We start from the raw sequence: 24,561 nt of genomic DNA, 5'->3' as shown, positions 1-24,561 counted from the left end.
CACAATTCTTCCATAAGAATTGTGCGGGGTCCTTTAGATAACAAAATTTCCGAAGCTTCTGGAGATTTAAAGTCTAGAATTGCAGAAGCGTCTGGTGGCGTGAATTATAAATTGGTAAGAGATTCCAATGTGTATACCAAAATTACTGAAATATCTAGCAAATAAGCTGAGAAAATTACAGATATTGGGAATAAAATTATGCAGTCTTCAGGTAAAATCGAATGAGTTACTTCTGCTATAACTAAGGAGTTATTTGGACTCTTGAAATTATCAGAAAATAGAACTTTATATGATTATAAATTATTACGCGAAATTCTAACTGGTAAACTATAGTTAATGAATATTGTAAACTTGCATATTCCGTACACTACTACTAGAAATTACAAAAAATTTTAAGTGTATATCTAGTTTAATTGATATACCTATCTATAAGTGTTTGCTAACGGCCAATGGTTATTTTCGTCTTATCGATATATTTCTTGGAGATTTTGGTATTGTCAAAAAACAATTTACCAGATTTCACCTTTTATAATAGAGTTATTAGTGTGTTTGGTATCTCTCTACAACGCTCAATTTTTTTTTTTTTTTGGGGGGGGGGTAACGATTGATTTGTTTTTTATTTATTTTCATTATTATGTTTCAGTGAATAAATAAATAAATAAGCATATTTAGTATAAACTTTCACACGCTTGCTAGAAACACAGAACAGTTTTACGTAGAGAGAAGTATCAAAGTCGAAAATGTCAGCTTTACAGAAAATGGAGGAAATTGTTTCATATGAACTAAATGTTAATCTGTAGATAATGTATTATCCATACTATACATAAGTTCAATAGAATTTCTCTTTAATATATATATTCTTCCTAAAATACGAGTTCACTGTGTCTTTGTCATCAATTAATTCAGGGTATAAAATTTTATGGCCATTTTCTTTTCCAGTGTTCTGTGTCTGCTAACTTTTTTTTTTTTTTTTTTTTTTTTTTTTTTTTTTTTTTTTTTGCGATAGATGAAGCCAATAACATCAAAGTTGTCAAAATCTAATTATTTACTGTAGCTGCCAAATTGTACGAACTATTAAAAGCTGTTTCTTGACAAAGTTTCATGTTTCGGTGTTCTCTGTGTGCTCTGTAGTTCGTCAATTTAATTTAGCATCCCTTTTAAAAGAAATAAAATAACGTTGTCAGCATTTTCGTTAATTTTCATATATATCTGTGAGACGTCTTTGTTATAACTGTTTTTGTATACTTATTATAAAATTTCAGCCAGGAGAGCGCGGTGGCTCAGTGGTAGAGCTTTCACCTCCGGTGCTTGGGGTCCCTGGTTCGATCCCAGCTCGCGCCGTGTGAACTTTGTGGTGGGCAAACACCGTGTTCGTGTTTTTTTTGGGCTTCTCCCGTTTCCTCCCACTTTCTTCATTCCACGATTTCACGTATCTCTCATCATCATCGTCTCCTTTAGCTTAACCGGCATAATCGTGTGACGTAAAAGTTAAAGATTTCTTTCTTTTTTTTATTTTTCTTCAAAATTTCAGCCATGGACATGATTAGCAAGAAAAATGCAACGAAGTTGTCTGTAGGAAGGCTAAAAGGTGAATCAAAAAGTTCAGCAAAAATCCTATCGCTGTCAACCACGTTGCCTTCAGAGTCATCAATTCAAAAGTCAAGTGGTAAGTTTTCAGTTAAATTATATTAACATAATATTTCATTGCCATATTGGAGTCGAAGTTAGAAAGTATATAATGTATAGAGTATAGTTTCAGAGTACATCAGTTCCCTATCTGTTGTCTGCTTACTCCGTGAGGTTCGCAATGCTGTAGGCTGAAGGAAGCACAAGTAATAAATAAATAAATAAATAAAGACCAGATCTGTGAAGCGATAGTAAGCTAGGCTGACTTTAAACGTTTTCATTTCTGCTTCTTTTTTTGTCTTCGCTTTTGTTCTATGTTTAAAGAGAGTGGATATTTTATTCTTTAATACTTTGCGTATCTGTCTCAGCTTCTATTCCTGAAGATTCGTAGTCAAATAGCCTATCCCATCACTGCCTCTTATGCAGTTGTTCCTTCTATTCTTCAACGTTACACCACATATGCATCCTAAGAGGTCCGACAATGTACTTTGGTACTTTGATGTTTGCAATTTTTTTATATATTTTTATGTTTATATATTTTTTGTTTGTAATTTTTCTCAATGTCCCTATAACAGCACTTGCCCCCCCCCCCCCTCAAACACATATCCTGGCTATGCTACTGTATGCATCTGTCATTTCTATTATATTGTCATTTCTATCACTTTTATCTTCTCCAAGACCTTCGTTGGGTCATGATGGCTCAGTGGTAAAGCACTTACCTCTGGTGGGTGGAGTTCCTGGCTCAATCCCCGGCCAAGGAACTTTACGGTGGACAACATCGTGTCCGTAGATTTTGTCGGGGTACTACCGTTTCCTCCCACTTTCTCATTCCATGAAGTCTTCTATCATCATTCACTTATTGTAATCATCGTCTCCCTGAGCCTAAAGGCCCATAATCGTGGGACGTTAAACCCAAAGAGTCCATTCTATTCGTTATAGCCCAGTTTTCATTGCAGGTCTTATGACTGCGTTCTAGGGTTCTTCCTTTGAATCTTAAATTTACATTCTTGTTACCACAGCATCATACTCGCATCTTAATCAAATTTAGCCAATTATATTTAATTCTTTGTTGGATATGTTTTACTAGTACATCATCCTTCTTAAAGATAGCTATAAATGAACTTCAAAATTAGACATATTTTCTTGAAAACTTTTTATTATTATTATTATTATTATTATTATTATTATTAATAATAATAATAATAATAATATTATTATTATTATTCCGTATTTTGTACAAAAATAAATATGCTCCTACCAAATACCGTGTTGTAATGTAAATTTTATTTTTACTTTACGAGGCCTCATAAATGTGGGATGAATTTTAAAGAGATCCTGTACTTCATAAATGTAGGTTGGAAACTATATGAATAAACAAAATATGTATAACATTTTCGAAATATATGTATGAAAATATAAAAACATAATCTAACCAATACCCGGATTATATGTTAATAAAATGTGAGAAGTTGTATGTTACGCAGTTATCCATGATCGATTACATGAATTGTTTATTTTTTTTGGTAAACTTTTTTTTTCTTTCTTTCTTTCTTGTTATATATTTCGGTCACCTATTTCCGTGCGTGAATCGTCAGAGGAATGAATTTTTTGCAAGGATATCATACAATAAAGGCAAGCAAATTTAGTCAATTCATATAGTCAATCTGTTACTTTCTCAGTATAGACTAGACTTTCTAATAAATTAAAGAAATAGAAAGCACACATGTATGGATTTTGTGTAGCTCTAAAATCTTTCAAGAAATGTAGAAAAGTGTGTAACTGACTTTAAAAGCTATTTCATAAGTAGACAAAGTACATTCGGGCATTTATGAAGTTTTCTGCGATTTTCAATTATCATACATCTTTTTCACCTTAATCATAGGTTGGTGGGCAACATGGAAATTTTAAAACTTTTCTCTCCCTTGGGAGAGCTGTTTTATACCTTGATAAGGTCTCTTCTTTGTAACTGCATCTAAGTATTTTGGTCTTCCTCTCCCTGGTTTTCCTTCTGCTTTGCTCTATCAACACGGTGATCCAATCGGAGTGCCGAATAAGATGGCCAAGCATGCTGTTTCTTCTTTTTCTTATTATCTTCATGATCTGTCGTCTTTCATTAGCTTCGTTTAGTATGCCTTCATTCATTTTCCTTTCGGTCCATAATATGCGCAGTATTGTGCGCCAACACCACGTTTTAAATGCTTCCAGCTTGGATATTTCAGCTTTTGTCAATGTTCACACGTCTCTCATACGTAAAAGCGCCACGCTCCATACCTGAGTGTTAATAAATCGTTTTCGAACTTCCAACGACACATTTCTTTATCCGATCCCAGCCTCCGCCAAATGAACTTTGTGGTGGACAAACACCGTGTGCATGTTTTTTTTCGGGGTTCTCCCGTTTCCTCCCACTTTCTTCATTCCACCATTTCATTTATTAGTCATCATCACTGTCTCCTGTAGTCTAACCGGCATAACCGTGGGACATAAAACTCAACATTTCTTTATCATACATAGATAAGCCAAAACAACACATAATGGATACTGCGGATGAGGAATCAGCAGTTTATAGATCATCAAAGCATCTAAATGAATCAAAACATTCTATTAATCCTACTTAAAAACTCGGCACTCTTAGCAAGAATTCTCCGTGAACCTTTATTTTATTAAACGGAAGTTTTAAATTTAGAAAAAAGATAGTATAGACAAACGATGGGATTATATTATAACTTGATGACTTATTCTCAAATAAGAAACTAAGCCTCGAAGTTTTTCAAAGTTTATGTTCTTGTTAACCGAGTTTGATTTATCAATAATTATGTAGTTGGCAACATCGAAATAACATTGAACAAGAATTACAATGGTCAGTTTTGCAGTTCGTAATGGAGCATGAGTATTACTTTTCATTGATATTGTTCTACAGAAATTTAAGACCAAAGCAAGTAATATTCGTATTTATCTATATATGTATATATATATATAAATATAAACCAGCATGTAGGAGAGAGAGCTCAAGATTTAATGCACGACTTCGTTTCTCTGACGATTGTAGCAGAAAGATAGGTGACCGAAATATATAAAGAAGTAAATAAACAACGAGAAGTAAATACTTTATTGGGTGTTCGAAAATGACGTCCATGAACTACAGAACACTATTCTATAAGTCAAAATTAAGCAAACAATATATATATAATTGTTTACAATTCGGGTCGTCGTCTGGAGGCGCAAATTACGGTGTTTGGCAACGTCACAGATAAAGAACCACAGAGAAGATCTACCATTCTATCAAATAGTTACAGCGATTCTTTCCAGAAGGAATTAAAGTGGATATACGTTGACACTAGCCATTTATTAGCGTAACTATCGATGTAACTGCTTGGTAGATTCGTAGAGCAGTGCTAATGGTTCTAAGTTAATCTGCGACGTTGCCACATAGTGAAATTTTGATTCCCTACAGTGCCTGATGAAGGCCCTGGAGAATATGCCATTATATAGGATTTTTGCTTTATTTTGATCTGAAGAATAGTGCTCTGTTAGTGGGTGTCATTTTTAGAACATCCGATACATTAATTTCTGTTACAGTTCGGATTATTTTATCATTCCCTTAATCAGGTACATTATCTCAATTTGTTTAACTAGAAAGTGTTTCTAGGTTAACTGTTCATACTAGCTTTGGATATATATATATATATATATATATATATATATATATATATATATATATATATATATATATATATATATATGTATATATATATATATATAACATAATAAAAGCATAAAATCTGACGTAAGTATTAAAAATAACTTGTTTTACGAGTTCCGCAATTTATCAAGACATCATATAAGATATCTAAATATAATTAAATGGGAAAGATATATGTATAGGATATTCTAGATTGGATAGAGTATACCAGTTCCTTACTTATCGTCCAGGAGTCTCAGAGAATCGCATAGAAACTAAAGAAGCCCACTAACATTTACTATTTTTTATAAGTTATGAACATAAAGAGTGAAATCTGTTTTAGACAATAGAGCAGCTATAAAGAGTGAAATCTGTTAAACAGTAGATCAGCTATATAGAGTGAAATCTGATAAAAACAGTAGGGCAGCTATAGGGAGTAAAATCAGTTAAATAGTAGAGCAGCTATAATGACTTTAGGCTAGTTTTTGTATTGAAGATACTTTTAAAATGCCATGTGTATTTTCAAAAATTTATGACGAAAGCAGTGATAAATTCCGGAACTGCAACACATTTTGTTCTTAATATACAGGTAGTTCTTTTGTCATTGGTTGTGGATAAGTCCAAAAGTAATATGAACATTGTATAATACAAGTAGATATACATGTATAAAAATTGTGGTCTGTTAATAAATTAAGTTTATTTATTGTGTCAAGATGTGTAATTATGGACTGGATTCAGTTTTCTTTCTTTCTTCATGAATCAAATAACTCGAAAATGTACCTCGTTTTTCTTAGCATTATACACACGACGACACACTAACATGACAAGTCTTTCATCAAATATGTTACACTCATCGAAAGATATGGCTGTTGACTTTGTCCCATGGAAAGTTCGGAAAGGAGAAGAACCTCCAGGTGAGGGCACGAACATGAGAATGCTGCTTTAATAATCCAATGCGAATTAAAGGAATCATTTTTTCTTAAGATAACACCACTATCTGTTTGTGCTTCTACCACATTTTGCTTTTAGAAATGTCAGTGCTTGCTCACACCACCCTTTGTATTATTTGTGCACCGTTTTATAGCATGCACAAACGTAAGAGGATATATATATATATATACAGGGTGGTAGGTAACACCACCGACAAACTTTGGGAGGTGATTCCTTATATGAAATGGAGGAAAAAAGTTCTGATAAACATAGGTCGAAAAACGTCTCCTTTCAGAGTTATGAAATTCGAAAAATTGTTTCGAAACGACCTGCCTTAGAAACTAAAGGACCTATCCCAAGCGGTTTAAGAAATTACACAGGAACTAGTATGCGATCTATCTAAATATCCGTGTTTTACCATCCTCCGTTATCGGCGAAATGAACGCGCCATTAGTACTTAAAGGAATATCCCTATACCTCAACTTCTTTTTTACAGTTCGTTTCGCCAATAACGGACCACGGTAGTACATAGATATTTAGATAGAGCGCATACTAGTTTCTTTGTAATTCCTTAAACCGCTTGGAATCGTTCCTGTAGTTTCTAAGGCAGAGCGTTTGGAAACGTGAATTTTCGAATTTTCGGCGGTTCATAACTCTGAAAGGAGACTTTTTTAAATCCCATGTTTATTAGAACTTTTTTCTTTCATTTCATATAAGGAATCACCTCCCAAAGTTTGTCGGTGGAGTTACCTACCACCCTGTATATATATATATATATATATATATATATATATATATATATATATATATATATATCATATTAGGAAAATTACGTCATTGCGTCGTTACGTAACACATCTCTAATATAAAAGATGCAGTCATCAACGTCCGGGGCATACTACTACAGCTACCACCATCACCGCTTGGCGTAACGGCCTGTTTTGTGGGCCTGAGCCGCTCCACGCTATCTGTTAGCGACTGACGAAACTACGTCCAGCCTAGCGACGATAGCTTTCTAGCTCTAGTGGCCATCACGTCTTGTTTTCACGTGACTCCCCAGTTTGCCTCACGACGCTGGGTAGACTCCGAAAACTGGGGAAGTACCGACCGGGAATCTAACCTGGATATTACTACAGCGTAAAATTCGGACTGAAAACTTCTTTGTCTTAAAAGCAAGGGTGAAATACATATCCTAAGGGGAGTTTTTTTTTTCCCACAAGAATACAATATCCCAAGAATCTCTAAAATATAAGGGAGAATAAAAACATAATAAATTTAGTCATACAAATTTCTCACTACAAAATAACAAACAAATTCCTCAGCGTCTTCGAAAGTTTCACTCTTAAAGGGAAAAAGAGGGCTAATTATGTGCTTAAGATCTGGGTGTGAAAATAAAGGAATGCGTGTTTCAGCGTCCCCCAATATTCCTCTCCTGAAGAGAAACAGGAGGCTAGAACAGCTAGAAACGTAAAATTTGGATTTAAAACTCCTTTCTTAAGGGCGAAATATATATCCTAGGGAAAGTTTTTTTTTTTTTTCCACAGGAATACAGTATCTGTTGAATCTCTAGAATTAGGGAGGAGAATTTCGGCATACAAATTCCTCGCTGCAAATAACTAAATAAATAAATAAAAAAATCAGCGTTTTCGTAAGTTCCACTCTTAAAGGAGGAAAGAAGGCCAATCTCTGTGATATTCAAATTCTCGCCTGTTTATTCAGAAACAAAAAGCACTATGTAAGTACGTGTTTAAGTTGGGGGTGGGAAAATAAGAGAACACGTGTTTCTGCGCTCCCGAATATTCCTCTCCTACAAGAGAAACAGGAGGCAATGTCTGAAATATTTCTTGTTTTTCTTTTCTTTTCTTTCTTTCTTTTTTTTTTTTTTTTTGTAATTATTATTATTATTATTCAGAAAGTGGCCAATACGAGGACTCGCATAAGTTGAGGGTGTGAAATCCAGTATGTAAACTGTTCATTAAAAATAACCGAGCACTTGTTTTTGAAAATTTCTTCCCTAAAGGGGAAAAATAGGACAGTTTTCACAGTACTCAAATGTCCTATTTTATATTCATTAAACCTTCCAATACGAGGACTCGCATAAGTTGAGGGTGTGAAATCCATTATGTAAACTGTTCATTAAAAATAACCGAGCACTTGTTTTTGAAAATTTCTTCCCTAAAGGGGAAAAATAGGACAGTTTTCACAGTACTCAAATGTCCTATTTTATATTCATTAAACCTTCCAATACGAGGACTCGCATAAGTTGAGGGTGTGAAATCCAGTATGTAAACTGTTCATTAAAAATAACCGAACACTTGTTTTTGAAAATTTCTTCCCTAAAGGGGAAAAATAGAACAGTTTTCACAGTACTCAAATGTCCTATTTTATATTCATTAAACCTTCCAATACGAGGACTCGCATAAGTTGAGGGTGTGAAATCCAGTATGTAAACTGTTCATTAAAAATAACCGAACACTTGTTTTTGAAAATTTCTTCCCTAAAGGGGAAAAATAGAACAGTTTTCACAGTACTCAAATGTCCTATTTTATATTCATTAAACATTCCAATACGAGGACTCGCATAAGTTGAGGGTGTGAAATCCAGTATGTAAACTGTTCATTAAAAATAACCGAACACTTGTTTTTGAAAATTTCTTCCCTAAAGGGGAAAAATAGAACAGTTTTCACAGTACTCAAATGTCCTATTTTATATTCATTAAACATTCCAATACGAGGACTCGCATAAGTTGAGGGTGTGAAATCCAGTATGTAAACTGTTCATTAAAAATAACCGAACACTTGTTTTTGAAAATTTCTTCCCTAAAGGGGAAAAATAGAACAGTTTTCACAGTACTCAAATGTCCTATTTTATATTCATTAAACCTTCCAATACGAGGACTCGCATAAGTTGAGGGTGTGAAATCCAGTATGTAAACTGTTCATTAAAAATAACCGAACACTTGTTTTTGAAAATTTCTTCCCTAAAGGGGAAAAATAGAACAGTTTTCACAGTACTCAAATGTCCTATTTTATATTCATTAAACATTCCAATACGAGGACTCGCATAAGTTGAGGGTGTGAAATCCAGTATGTAAACTGTTCATTAAAAATAACCGAACACTTGTTTTTGAAAATTTCTTCCCTAAAGGGGAAAAATAGAACAGTTTTCACAGTACTCAAATGTCCTATTTTATATTCATTAAACCTTCCAATACGAGGACTCGCATAAGTTGAGGGTGTGAAATCCAGTATGTAAACTGTTCATTAAAAATAACCGAACACTTGTTTTTGAAAATTTCTTCCCTAAAGGGGAAAAATAGGACAGTTTTCACAGTACTCAAATGTCCTATTTTATATTCATTAAACCTTCCAATACGAGGACTCGCATAAGTTGAGGGTGTGAAATCCAGTATGTAAACTGTTCATTAAAAATAACCGATCACTTGTTTTTGAAAATTTCTTCCCTAAAGGGGAAAAATAGGACAGTTTTCACAGTACTCAAATGTCCTATTTTATATTCATTAAACCTTATTCTTTCCGTGCGAAGAATGGGCACTTTTTCTAGTGAATATACCACGTAGAATGAACGAAAAGTAAGTCCTTGTTGAAAATTATGTATAACTTCTGTAAATATGTATATATTTTTTAATTCTTAAGCTGGTATAAATGTAGTCACACTGTTACGTTTGCCTTTCCATTGGCAGAAGGTACTGAAAATGGTACAATGTTTAATACTGCGTAGCGGACCTCATAATACGAAGTGAGGAGTTCAGTAGTATAGCTGATAAGACGGTAGTAAACAGTCCGTGCACCTTGTGCTGTATTGTATCCTTGAATTATCCCCAATTATCAATCCAAACTAATATCAACAGAGTCTCCAGGAAGTACACCCAACAGTAGTCATTCATCATATCCAGGTGAGAAAAATTGTCAGATTGGTTGAGATAATCATATGGGATTTAAAAAAATAAACGCCAGGCCTCTCTAGAGAGAATGTGGACTAACTCGCCACGTGATCCAAACTGTTTTAACGATGGAGTTAAATTTTCGGACGTGAAGTTGTATTACTGTGAAGAATTATCAGTGAAACAATGTGACTGTCACATGGAGTACGAGGAGATGATTCTGGATTAATATAGAGATTAATCATTTGGTTAATCGAGGAGGGAATCGGCACAAATGTTGCTACTGGGTACGACAGGTCTGAAAGTCACTGTTGGTAAGTGACTAATATATCATTGGACTTCTTACCACTGTAAGTCAGTAGTAGATACTCGAAAACACTGCAGAAACTCGTGGAAAATACTTGTGCCTATATAGAAATTTAATTTTGGTACTAAATGGTATCTTTCTGCAGTCCCCAATAGCAGTTCCATTCTAATCAATCAAATATTACAAACAGTTATAAGATCTTTACAATAGACATTTACGAGGGGCGTCCAATAAGTTATCTCTCTAGACAGGAAGGAATGCAGGTAGGCTCACCTGGTCATCACTGTTTTTCGATGTAGTTCTCATGGAGGTCTATGCACTGTCGCCACTTTGTGGGCATCGAAGAAATACGAGAGAAAAAATAGTCTTTGTCATGGCTTGCAAACCACTGGGAAACAGCCTGTTAGACCTCATTGTCTGATGAAAAACGCTGTCCCAGCAGGTATTTCCACTGCATGGACTCCTGCTTGCTCTCAGAATCCCAATGGTCGATCCAGGTTTCGTCCTCTCACCAGCTGAGCCAGTAATTTGCCCTGGACCTCCTTAAAGAAGTCCAACAAGTCCTGGGAAAGCTGCATCCAGCACTGCTTCTGAGCAGAAGTCACACAAACATTCGCTACGCGGCGTAACACAAATACTCTGCTCACGGTCTCCATGTTGCTCCAACTGACCTCAAATTGCGCAGCGGAGTTCCCCCCCCCCACAGTGGCCTTGGCATGCGTGTCAGGCGTCATTGTCTCCACCCCTCCCTTCCTGTCTACATAGTTAACTTATTGGACACCCCTCGTACTTTCGTAGTTTCCACCTACTCTGTGTTAATATGTAGACTTGTCTCGAAAACGTACAGAGAAGAAGTCCACACATGGTTCTTGATATATTGAATCACCGTAGTGAGATATGTCGCATGTTTCAAGTTATATATATATATATATATATATATATATATATATATATATATATATATTTGAAAAGTCGATAAATATTAGTTAATCGTGTATATATATATATATATATATAAACACACAAAAGATCATTTATATTTTGAATACAGTAAATATACGGTTAAAACTGTCCCAAAATTCCTGTTAGCATTGAATTTAATTGAAGTACGTGTGTTTAGTCGACTACTTGAATACACAGAAGCACATGGTTTACTTACTACACTTAAAATATATGTATATGCTTGGCATAAGTAGCCGTGTGGTCTAATATCAGCAATATGACGTTGATACATCACGGTTTCTAGACATTTTTTTTTCGAGTTCAGTAGTGAATCAGAAAATTACACGGTTTTTAAACAAGAATGTGGAAATGAAAGAAAATATCGTTATTTTTGCTAGGGACAGGACACTTTATTTTTTATCGTCCTAGTATCGTGATGTAATTAAAAGGTTACTTCAGTTAAGAGGTATCAAACTCTGGTCCAGAAAGCCTAAAGGAACAGGAATAGAAGTCCATGTACTGGCCACTATCTCCAAACAAAAAGTCGTGTGACCGATCGCCTGTAACCCACCATGAAAGGGAGTTTAATTTTAGTAGTAATGTCCTATGTTAAATCTCATAGAAAACTACTCAATAAAATTTTGTCAAAAAAAAAAAAAAAAAATCTGCAAGTGTAGTAGCGCGGGCGTACGCAACAGCTGTCATGTCTTACATAAGGTGGCGTGGAAAACAGGAATGAGGAAAAGTAGGTTGCAGGGTGACTGCTTATTACTGCTTTAATACATAAAACTAACCTGTTTATTTTACTTTTGAGTAATTTTTAACGGATATGCCTATAATTTGACTTAATTGTTGTGAACGTAGTTGCTCTGTGCAAAATACACTGGAAAAATAGGGAAGAACGTGCTTCCATCTGATGATGTACGATTGTACTTTACACTCACCTTAAGCACTCATTAACATTACTTTACGGATTTTATTTTATGGTATAGTTGGAGACGTCTTTCATAAAGATAATCATTGTCTTCTGAGAAAATGTATGCTGTTTAAAATATTGTATGTTAAAGGAAAATAAAATATTGCGCAATTGACCGATATAAGCCCCCCGGGTCGAAAACAACCCACTTAAGTATTTTTTTATTGCTAAAGCTTATATATATTTGCACTCCGGGTCGTTTTCGACCCAGTATCATAATTAGCCAAAGGAAGTAACACTAAATTCACCAAGATTAGGTCGAAAACTATCTGTTTTCGAAAATAAATAAAAATACAAAACAAAAAAGGTAAGGGCATATAGGGGTTAAGGTATCGTATACAGGGTGTTTCAAAACAATACCGACAACGTTTGAGAGGTGATTCCTGACACCAAGATAAGATAAAAATTATAGACCAACTTGGATGCACAAATGCTTTCTTTCAGAGTCATAGGCTGTAAAATCATAACAAAATGAACTTTAAAGGTCCATAGCTTCAGAACTATGAGACCTACCGTAGTCGAGCCAAGATTTCACTTAGGAACTAATATGTGCGCTATCCAAAAATACATGTTTCAGAATCCTAAGGTACTCGTGCAAAATTTTTATATAGTAAGTTTGGCTACAGTCCTATAATTTGAAGTATAAAACTATCTCAATAAAGTTGTTGCGGAAGTACCACAGGATTCTGCAACTTAGATATTTGTATAGGACACATGTTAGTTCCTAAATAAAGTCTTGACCCGACTGCGGTAGGTCCCATAGTTTTGGAGCTATGGAACTTTAAACTTCATTTTTTTCATGTTTTCGGTAACCTATGACGCGGAAAGGAAGGAGTTGTGCACCCAGATTGGTCTATACTTTTTGTCTTATCTTTGGTGTCAGGAATCACCACCGAAACGTTGTCGGTGTTGTTTTGAAACACCCTGTTTATTGGTCATTTCGTTATCATCTTTATTATCGTAATCGCTTAATGAGTCTTGCAATTAAAATAACGTTTAATGATTTCAAGTGCATTTTATTCATTAATTTTTATTTCAGTGCTTGTTTGGATTTCGCTTTCACTTTTCAGCAACATTTTCTTTTGTTTATCTTAATTTGGCTTGGACTTTAGCTTGCAGCTATTAGCATGTGGTCTTTTTGAATCCAAAGCAGTAGACACTAAATAATATTTTATCATATAGCTTGGCGTTCATAACACAATTTTTCTACCTAAGACGCACCTTACAGTCGGTTTTATAACTTGCTTAAAGTAAATGAGTTCAACGTTATTATATGAGAAAAGAAGGAGAAAGAAGTCTTTATTAATATTATTACACCAGATTCTCTATATGTGCGAATTCAGTAAAACTCAGAGTAAAAAATTACAACTACTGTTTGATCCTCCATATCTGTCTCTTTTAATAACAGTTTGGTGCTGGTAATGTGTGTGTAACACTCTCCCCAAACAAACAGACAGTGAGAATCACTCTCCAAAACCACAACTCACTGATTACGTGTTTCTCCCGCTACGGACATTCTTCGTGTTATCGCTGTCATAGAGGTACGTATGTCGCCGAACGGACTGGCACCTATGTTATTTGAAGCAGGCGTGCCAGACCGATGTCTGTCATTCACAAGATCAACATGACAAAAAGAGTTACTTTTCGACATTAACATTTCGTTAAGACTTGGGAATGTACTTACAGGTATTTTCTAATGGACGCTATAGGATACGTATCTATCACTAAAAAGCAAGCTCTGTCGTGTATCCATGAGTGATTAATTGAGATTTATATCATTTCATTACTCCAGAACATTACATCTCACATCTTAGGTAAGGATTCTCTTTTCTGGAGTACATACCTCCTTTCTCTGGAGCCTTTATGAGTAATATTGCTTCTAGTTATTCTTCTTTGCTTATTAATCCTTGAAGAAGATCTTCATGAAATATTTGAAGTATACAGGGTCATACGAAAACACTATTAAGTTTATAGTATCACTTGTTAATCCTTTCTTTGGGAAAGCAACTCCTTCAGATACTGAATAGTGGGAAAGTCAAAAGAAAAAAAAGGAAAAACAGGGAAAATCACAGAGACGGGTTTTGATCATCAACAAAGAATTACATACTTTCTTGGAGAAATTAAGAATTTTTCGGTCCAAACCGTTTCTTTTTCTGACGACCGCATTAAGGGAATGCATACTAAATAACATGTTCGGCAGAAAGTGTCTGGTAAAAGTACACATGCTTATGTTACAAGCCTGAAAAACTAAAAAGAATACAAAATTTACCATTTTTCTTTTCCTTGTTTTCCACAAGTGAAAGGAGATAATGTAATGCAATTTACCACAATCATAGATAATGTTATTCTACAACAGAAAATATGAACCTCAAGAATTTTCAGTGTTGCCTTCCATAGAAATTACAGTGTTGTCAGAATAACATTTCCCCACAAATCTAAATTAAAGCAGCGACTAGAGGAACAAACTGCATTTGATTACTCATCATGTTGTTTTGGAATCCTGTGAACTACTTTTTAAGTAACATTATTATTTAATTTTAATAACTCTATGTTAAAACTCTTTTGTTTATTACAAACTAAATACAGCTATTATTTAAAAAGTAGTTCACAGGCTTCCAAGACAATAATGATACGTAATCAAATGCAGTTGAGTTCGTTCCTCTAGTCGCTGCCGTAACTTAGATTTTGGGCGAAATGTTATTCTGGCAACACTGTAGTTTCTATGGATGGGAACACTGAAAATTCTTGGGGTTTATATTTCTGTTGTAGAATAACATTATCTATGATTGTGGTAAGTTGCATTTCATTATCTCCTTTCACTTATGAAAAACAAGCAAAAGGAAAAATGCTGAATTTTGTATTATTTTTAGTAAGTCAGACTCTTAACTGTATTTATCAGAAGTTAGTCTACGATATCTACAAATAAACAAGGTTACATTAAAGATTTGTATCGAAAGTACTTACGTCGTAACAACATAAAATATAAATAATTAAAATGGTTGGTAATTATAATGAATGTAAGAATCCTATCAATAATAATCGTAAATATTTAAATAAGATATTTTCCAAAGTAGTGTTCGTTATTAGACACACTTTAATTTGCAATACATTAAAAAAAATAATAATAATAAATCGAATATTTAAGTTGTGAAATAGATTATTAACTTAAATTACTTCATATAACAACACAAATATTGGAAAAGAAAAAAAGTTTGACAATTCTGTTTTATTTTAAGGCACTCCAATGAAGATAGTGATAGCTGCTGATAGTAGTAATATGGGAGGCTTAATAGCTGCTGTTAACAGCATTGTAGAACATACAAAACGTGCCATAAAATTTTACTTCATTACTCCAGAACATGACATCTCACATCTTAGGTAAGCATTTTTTTTCTCCTTAAATACTCTTCTGTTAATGAGTTAATAATGAATCACAACATTTTTTTGTCCATTTTCTTGTATTATTATTTTATCTACTTGTATTTAGTTCCAATGTTCCATTGTCTTTAAGGTTTATAGATTTTGAAAAGGCATTTGATTCGGTTTCATTGGCAGTGGTATCTAAATTATTTAAACGTTGATAGGTGTCCAAGATGCATATGTTGAACCACCATAAAATATACATTTGAATGCTACATCCGTTATTAGATTGCATAAACAAAGTGAAAGTTCAAGATTTAAAAGTTTATAGTTTCGGTATGTATCTTCGCCTTCGTCAGATTGTGTCCGTGATGAAGGCAATAATATATTGCCGAAACTGTAACATAGATTAGTAGTAATAAGCTTATAACCTTTTTGTCAGATTTTTATTTTATTTGAAAAAATAAAATGAAATCTTTGAGTTTACGTCCCACGGTTATGCCGATTAGGCTAAAGGAAACGGTGATGATGAGAGATGAGTGAAACGGTGGAATGAAGAAAGTGGGAGGAAACGGGAGAACCCCGAGAAAACCCACGAGCACGGTGTTTGTCCACCACAAAGTCTATACGGCGCGAGCTGGGATCGAACCGGAGACCCCAAGCACCGGAGGTGAACGCTCTGCCACTGAGCCACCGCGCCCCCTTATTTTATTTGAGTTATTCGTAGTTCCAAAGTTAAGAGGATCAGAATTGAGAAACTTAAAAGGAATAAGAGAGAGAGAGAGAGAGAGAGAGAGAGAGAGAGAGAGAGAGAGAAGAGAAAAACTGAGTTTCTCCAGAACTATTGTGTCCAGTGTTAGAAGAAGTGTTTTGGAATTTAGATGGGTATGGGTTTGGAATAGAGATAAAGGTAAAAATCTTAATGATGTTAGATTTGTTAATAATTGGAGATGGAAAACGACTGTGGTGAACGACTGTGAAATTAAGTTTTTGTGCTCTCCCACTGAAAGTCGGTCCCGAGACCATGAACATCAAGACACACGCGCTAGCCACTAGACACGTGGGGAGGGCTACGCGAAGTTATATACCTTAATATATCGGTCTTACTACTTGAATAAATTCAATCTGGCAAACAAGAAAAAAGTACCATAAACCCAGAAACAGATACAAAACCATGTTTCTGTTGGTATAAAATATTGCTTCCATCTCGTTTTCCGTTCGGAAAACACTTTATCCTGGACTTCAGAGAGTTTAGTTTACAAAATTAAAACTATAAAGGGCTATTTGATGTTAGTTTAACATCATTATTTACAGGATTTCTTCTTTCTTTACCGTTATATCGTGTCAAAATTTTTAAAATAGGAAATTTATGGATACCGTTTTAAACGTTCTTTTTTTAAGGCCTCAATAAATGTTATATAAAGCTATGATGAAATTTTAATATATTCAAGAAAGTTTCAAAACATTTATTGCTTTTTTAAATACTAAAACAATTTTGTCGTTGAATTTTAATCGTATAGCTGTATCAAGAATTCGTAGGAACTTAAAAACCCACTGGGATCACCGAGTTGCACCTTTTCTTTGCCATCGAATTACCATTATTTTAATCCTTGATTTTTTTCGGACTTTCTCTTCAGGATGCAATAGTTAAAAGATTTTTTTTTTTTCATGTTATAGTAAGAAAACAAAGGTGTAACATACTGTTACCTCTCCACTAAAATTAAAATATTTTTACGGGAAGAGTTGAATATATATTGAATTAACAGTTAATTTAAGTGAAATAAAGGTAAGGAGCAACCAACATACGGCGAAGAAAGACATAACATATGCAGAAGGAAGACTAAAACAATGGGTGAATATCTGTTTTTAAGACAGCAGGTAAAAGCATTGAGTGGCAGGACGAATGTCGAAAAAATTTAAAATGACATAGAGTAGATTCGGATTGTTCAATTTTATGTTTGAAAGAAAGCAAAATATCCTTTAGTAAATAACGTACATTCAGTGCATCCTACCAGTGCATTTATATGGATATTAGACGAGCTTTGTTGTGGCTAAGCGGACGCGCCTTTGGCGTGGGAGACCCGTGTTCGGTTCCTGGTGGGAGGTCATTGGTTCGGATCCCGCGTTAAGTTGTGTGTCCACGTCTCATATAGTCTCCCTGCTGAAAATCAAATCAAATCAAATGGATTTAGCCGTGGACCTTAGATATTGAAATAATAAAATATGTAAAGAAGAAAAAGATACATGTTGGAGTATATATCTAGGAGAGATAGGAGAAAGGAATGGATTCGCTCTCAAGCAAAGATAGATGTAAAGGCTACAAAGAAGCAGAAGTAGCTCTAGGGTCATGTAGCTAGAAAAAGATGGAATATGGACTACAAATGATCTGATAATGTGTCTGATGAAGGCAAAGTTAATTTGCCGAAACTGTAACGCAGTTATTTATTAGTTAATATATGCTTTGGTCAGAATTTGTCTTTTAATTTATACAAGAAGTTCCAAAGCTGGAATGAGTGGTATTCAGACGAATGTTCTGTATTGGATTCTCAGAGGTAGGAGAGGACCAAGTACAAGATAGATAGATTGCACGAAAGGAAAAAGCTGCTGACAGAAATCTGTAGAAGAAAATGGAGAGGCCTTGATTAGTAGTTGGTTAATAACAGTCGAATATGATGATGATCACGATTTACCAGAAAATAAATCTTCAGGTAGCTAGGCATCAGTGTATTAATAGCTAAATTCCCGGATAGAACTAATATGGAAATAAGTCAGCCAGAATATGCATGACACTTACTCGGCACATTTCCGAAGAGACCAAGCTACAATGGCTGGCCACGGAACTCGAATCTAAACTTTCCGATTACAAAGTGAAATGCTGCTCCAGCTACTTGTGACACTGGATATATACGCGCTGAAAACAGTTGGGAAATTGCCTATCTTCGTAACAGTTGTGTATATAAATTTATGGCAGAGAGATTGTTATTTGAAAACATTATTAAGGCTGTTTGGGAAATTTACAACGCGTTGTTACATTATTAAATATGCTACAAAATAATAATAGTTCAGTTCAATTCAATTTAATTTTTATTGCATTCTAGATCGTGTACGAGTTATTTCATTTCTTAAAATGCAAGCGAAATATACGTTAAAGTCAAAATTGCAGAACTCATGAATAGCGTGAGAAAAAAGTCCAGATTTTTTTTTTTTTTTTCAATTTATATATCAATGAAATTCTAAATGTGTCACCGTCCTTTTTACTAAAATATGAACATAAACTGTTCTACGCGCACAGCCTTCCAAAAAAATAAAAATAAAATAATAATAAAAGAAGAACCTTACCTCCCAGCTCCCTTTAAAAGATAATGTGTCTGTGTTCTTGCAATCTTACTGTGGCGTCAAATAAGTCTCAAATGGCCAAAGAAAATAAGAATACAAAAATTTTCAAAGAGAGTTTGGTGGCCAAGTTTTTCTCAACACAATTGTATATCTTTATGTAATGCAAAATCTTTAGGGTTCCGTTTCGTGTATGCTATACCATGATAAGAATATAAACTTCCGAGGTTTTTCAGTCATCCTGCTGACAAAAAGTACAAGAAGAACCACCAACAATAACAACCACAATCAAATTTTTATTTATTTACTTTTCCATTTTATGAACTTTTGAGTTCCTGGCTTCGTCAAAAGGTTCAAAGCGTTAGAAAACAGTACTTTGTGAATACTATACATTCAAATGAAGATATAATATATAACTTTATAATTTGCACAGTCAGTTATATATATTTGCCCTAAGTCCGTTAAAATAGTAATAAAATAACTTATACTTATGTATTTTTCGAAGATTTTGGCTTCTACAAACTCTATAAGTCACTATACTTCTACGTCTTCATTCGTCAAGGTATATAAAATAACAGGTAGCCCCAGTTCGTGTTTCGTGTTCTGATTGGCTCCCTGTCCGTGACGTCATATGGAGGAATTATTGCTCATCTTGAAACAGTATACCAATTACAGTAATTGCGTATGCGGTATTTCACTTGTTCTCTTGAACGATACCTCGCGATACCCAAGGATGTTATAATATTGAGGATCTGCCCATGTGTATCTTCATCCTATTAGGTAATTGAATGATCGTCATATATGTTAACTCAAAACATTGCATGTCTTCATATGTAGACATGTAGTGTGTCTGTCGTTTATTTTTATTTAAGTCGTTGCTTCAGATTTATATTATACAATGGTTCCATGCTGCATGTATGGGTGTACAAATGGGAGTGAGAAGAAATTACACGAAATAACCTTTCACCTGTCCTATATTTTTATTTAAGTCATTGCTTCATATTTATATTATACAATGGTTACGTGCTGCACATATGGGTGTACAAATAGAAGTGAGAAGAAATTACCCGAAATAACCTTTCACCTGTCCTATATTTTTATTTAAGTCGTTGCTTCAGATTTATATTATACAATGGTTACATGCTGCACGTATGGGTGTACAAATGGGAGTGAGAAGAAATTACCCGAAATTACCTTTCACATGTAAGAAAATCACCAATCATTGGATACGTATGACTTCACGATTTTGCGGTATGGGCAAATCCTCTATTTTATAACATCCTTGGCGATGCCTTCACGTGACATCACCAACCGCAAAGTATCCTGGGAAAAATGAGAGCAAAAAAGGAGAATCGAGAGTCCCCTGTCCATTCGTTGTATATCCTTACATCTTTATAAATCAGTTATAACAGTCTCATCACTATAGCAGCCATAAAGAACAAAACACACTCGTTGTCCGAGTGATCAAAAACAATAGCAATCTATTTGACATGATAAAAAGACAAGGAAATCAATATTAATTATGACATTTTCTTCTTTTTTTTATTCTTCCTGCCTCGTGCCAGATTAAAGAGCATTTTTGCCCTGAAGATTAAAACTCTATCGTTTGAAATACAATAGTGATAGCAGGGTTGGCAAAAACCAGGGATTTTATTGAAAAAAAAAAAAAACAAAAATCCCGGTTTTTCTTGTTTTAACCCCTTTTCTTTTGTTTAAACCAGTTTTTTTTTTAGTTTAAATAATTTGCTCTATGTATTTATATCACATATGGGCAGAAATAAGTTTGTTTCGCTTTGGTGTTATTATGCAACAACTAGGTTACGCTGGAAGGGGTCACATAAGCTTAATGCGGAATCCAAACCGCTTCTCGGCTTACATCCGAGAGAAATTGTCCTCTATTTGAACTCGAAACCGGGACTAATTGGCCACAAATGCCATACGTCTGCCGACTCACTCACGAAGGACTCCTGATAAAAAATAAGTTGTACTGATCTTTACATACTTTTTAATATAATTGTCAAGAGTCATTTCAGAAGGACAAAAAGATAAACAGTTGCACAAGTGAAACCGTTATACAGAATTACATATGGACAATTTCAAAATACTGGAGAGTACAGAAGAACTAATTTAGTCCAAGTTAGTTTACTAAGACTTTTATTAGTCCAAGTTAAAGACAACGACTTAATTTGCATATCAGTAAGAAAAGGAATAAAGATATGAATCCACTTACGCTTTGACCCATTTATACGTAAATAGATACCAAAGATACTTTTAATTTCCATAAATGCCTCTCGTGGGGTTTGTATGACCCCCCTCCCCCCAAAAAAATACGGCATTTCAATGTATTTTGTCAATAGTAAACATGATTAAAACGAAACAATATTTAGAATTTTTCTTTGATTGCAGTTGCATAAGAATAATAACAAACTATAAAAAAATCACAAAAGAAATATTCATAAACTTATAGAAAAAAAGTTGCTTTTGTAGTATAATCTCTTTGAGTAATGAATGGAGAATTCAGGTCTGAATATAATACGAATAATATAGGGAGGAAACGTGATAACCCACAAATGTGTGTTCATCAAGATTTTAGAAACACTTACACTTTTACAAACATTTTTCGTTTTTTGGTTTAAACCATTAAAAAAAAAAAAAAAAAAAAAAAAAAGCTGGTTTAAACCAGCCAACCCTGAGTGATAGTAATACTAAAATAGTAGCTTGTAATTTTTAAACATTAATTCCTTTGTATTATGTACGGTACTTGCTTGCTAAATTAGTTTTAATTTTAAGAATTTTAAAGAACAATTGATTATGTAACAAAATTTAATACGTTTTTTACAAATTTGACATTTCTTAACAGAATTCTAAAGCCTCATTATATAGTTTCATTCTTATGTGCTGTAAAGAGTTTCGAATTTCAGTTAAACTGAAATTTTCTACATAAATGTTAACGTATATGAAATTTCGTATATAGTGTTGTGTTTTATTGGTGTAAAGAAGGCGGAATTTAATGGAATATTTATCTTATTCGTATGCATAAAAAATGATGTTTAGAGAATATGTATACTTGGTATTAGTAATACCAGGGCAGTCAAAAATTTCCCGAAATTTAGTTGCAGCTATTGATTCGCATAATATAAGTACACATTTACGTAATCGCCTTCAAAGTAGCCTTGTTCGGAACACACACTTGTTCAATTGCTCTGCCATTGCTGGAAACAGCAGCGCAAATCTGACTTCAACATTGGGGGGGGGGGGGTGACTGTTCACATAATTTATTTTTTAAACGATGTTCAAAATATTTATGAAGTTGAAAAACAATGCTCTGGAAGATCTGGAGAGCAGAGTTGTCTTCAACATTGGGAGGTGGGCAGATTTGAGGCTTATTCTGGGGGAAGGGGAGATAAGACTCATATTACGATAGATGAATCTGATTTCTGAGGTGAACCTGTTGTATATTATACATCAGACGATGTAGATGAAGTGGCAGTCGGACACAAATTATCACATTTCTTCAAAAAAAAAAAAAAAAAAAAAAAAAAAAAAAAAAAAAAAAAAAATTTCAAATCGGATTATTGGGGGAGACAGTCTTCCCAGTTCCAAGATTGAGGGGGACATGTCCCCCTCATCCCCCCGGGATTTGCGCCAGTGGCTGGAAACACAGACGAAAGTCTTCTTTTGGTATCTTCCGAAGTTCAACCATCACGTTAGTTTTGATCATCTTCTACAGTGGCGAAACGGGTTCCTTTAAGGCCAGCTTTTTCCTTAAAGCATTATCACCGTACCCGTAAACTGTTTTAAAACTATTAAAGTCTTCGAAGCAGATTTCCCCAATTTGCACATGAACTCGATGTTTGCGCGTTGCTTGAACTGCGACATTGCATTAGCTGATCACTATATACTCCTCTATTCAGCTACACTTCTCGTACATTGCCTGTTATCACCTGTACACACTTGTCAAATTAATAATTAGGCAACCTAAGAACTGTATTATACAAGATTCATTGTGATTGCACCATAAATGCCAAAACTACAACGAACATTCCGGGGACTTTTTGACTGTCCTGGTATACTTAACCGCTGATACAGTGCTCTGCGGGTGTATGAAAGGGAACTGATAGTATAGTATTATTACAGACGATCTTATCGATTACGAACTTGACCAATTCTCGCTTGACAACATTTAGACAAGTGTTATGCATGAAAACAATCCCCCTCCCCCCAAAAAAAATTACTTTGGTTCACAACATCGCATGTGCTCAACATAAGCTTCCTTCGTCATGCAAACACATGTAGCTTGTAGTCCATTTTTTGCCATACATATGCATCGACTTGCTTTAAATTCTAAATCCCACTACTGAGCTCCTTCGTGGCTAAGCGGTTAGCGTACGCCTTTGGCGTGGGAAACCCTGGTTCGATTTCCGGCGGGATCTCATGTGGTTCCGATTCCACGTTAATCTGTCGGTTCACGTCTTGTATAGTCTCGCTGCAAAAAGGGACGCTAACTCAAATTCAACTCAACTCAAAATGCCACTTGTGAATACTGTGCCCACTGGTACATCTTCACCAAATTTCTTTGAATATAACATTGCACAGTAATAACAGACCGCCAGACGTAAAAATGTAACACACAAAACTCCTTCCTGTCTTCATTGACAGCCATTTTCTTTCCTGTCGCCCTAGCAGCGAAAACGACAACTATGCGACAACTTTACCAGCTATTGAAAATCTTTTAGTTTTCGAGCTCCTCCGTGGCTAAGCAGTTAGCGTACGCGCCTTTGGCGCGGGAGACTCGGGTTCGATTCCCGGCAGGAGCTCATGTGGTTCGGATTGCACGTTAATCAATAGGTCCACGTCTTATATAGCCTCGCTGCTGAACAGGACGTTAAACTCAAAATCAACTCAACTCAACTTTTAGTTTTCGTTTCCGTTGATACCACTTCCACGTGTCTGAATGTTGTTAAGCGAGAATTGTTCAGGTTTGTAGTCGGGAAGATGATTTGTAATAATACTGTACTGTTTTTAATATTTTCTTGTGTATTATAAATACTTTGTCGTAGTACGAGGGTGATTCAGAAAGTAATGGCTCCAAGCTGATATCTTTATTTGTGTTTGACAGATAACACCGATACAGGTATCAGTGGAAAGCTCGCAATGTCAGCTACAAATGGTGGCATTACTTTTCGATATAGTCCCCGTTACAGGCAACACACTTACGCCAACGGTGAAACAAGGCTTTTCATGCTGTCGGCGAAGAATTGTGGTGGCTGTTGCGACACCATTACCGAACTGCTGCTTCCACCTCCGCGTCACAACTGTAGCGTTGGCTCTTAAGAGTCTTCATCCCGGCGAAATTAAAATACCGCTAATTTTACAGTAATTATGTGATATCTTCAAATAGATGAAAGATAATTGAAATATGGAACAAGAGCGCCCTAGACAATATTATTTTGCGTGAAGTACCGTTTTCACAAGTCACCTAGTGGCTTTCCGTTTTCAGCTGT

At 34.8% G+C, this 24,561-nt stretch overlaps 1 protein-coding gene across 4 annotated transcripts in view; it reads left to right on the top strand.

Moving 5' to 3' along the window:
- Positions 1 to 24,561, top strand: part of LOC145668994 (glycosyltransferase 8 domain-containing protein 1-like) — a 62,612-nt gene that overhangs the window by 6,785 nt on the left and 31,266 nt on the right. For 3 of the 4 annotated variants that reach the window (XM_081737315.1, XM_081737313.1, XM_081737314.1), the window contains exons 4-5: positions 1,532 to 1,666; positions 15,601 to 15,742. In XM_081737315.1, coding sequence (XP_081593441.1) covers positions 1,532 to 1,666; positions 15,601 to 15,742 — 277 coding nt within the window. Of the gene's footprint in view, positions 1 to 1,531; positions 1,667 to 6,110; positions 6,220 to 15,600; positions 15,743 to 24,561 lie in introns of those variants that run through there. The other variant, XM_081737316.1, reaches the window with a different exon arrangement.

Source organism: Thermobia domestica, chromosome 13 (genome assembly GCF_964235325.1).
Source record: "Thermobia domestica chromosome 13, izTheDome1.hap1.1, whole genome shotgun sequence".
Taxonomy (NCBI): domain Eukaryota; kingdom Metazoa; phylum Arthropoda; class Insecta; order Zygentoma; family Lepismatidae; genus Thermobia; species Thermobia domestica.
This window is presented reverse-complemented; position numbering and strand designations above follow the sequence as displayed.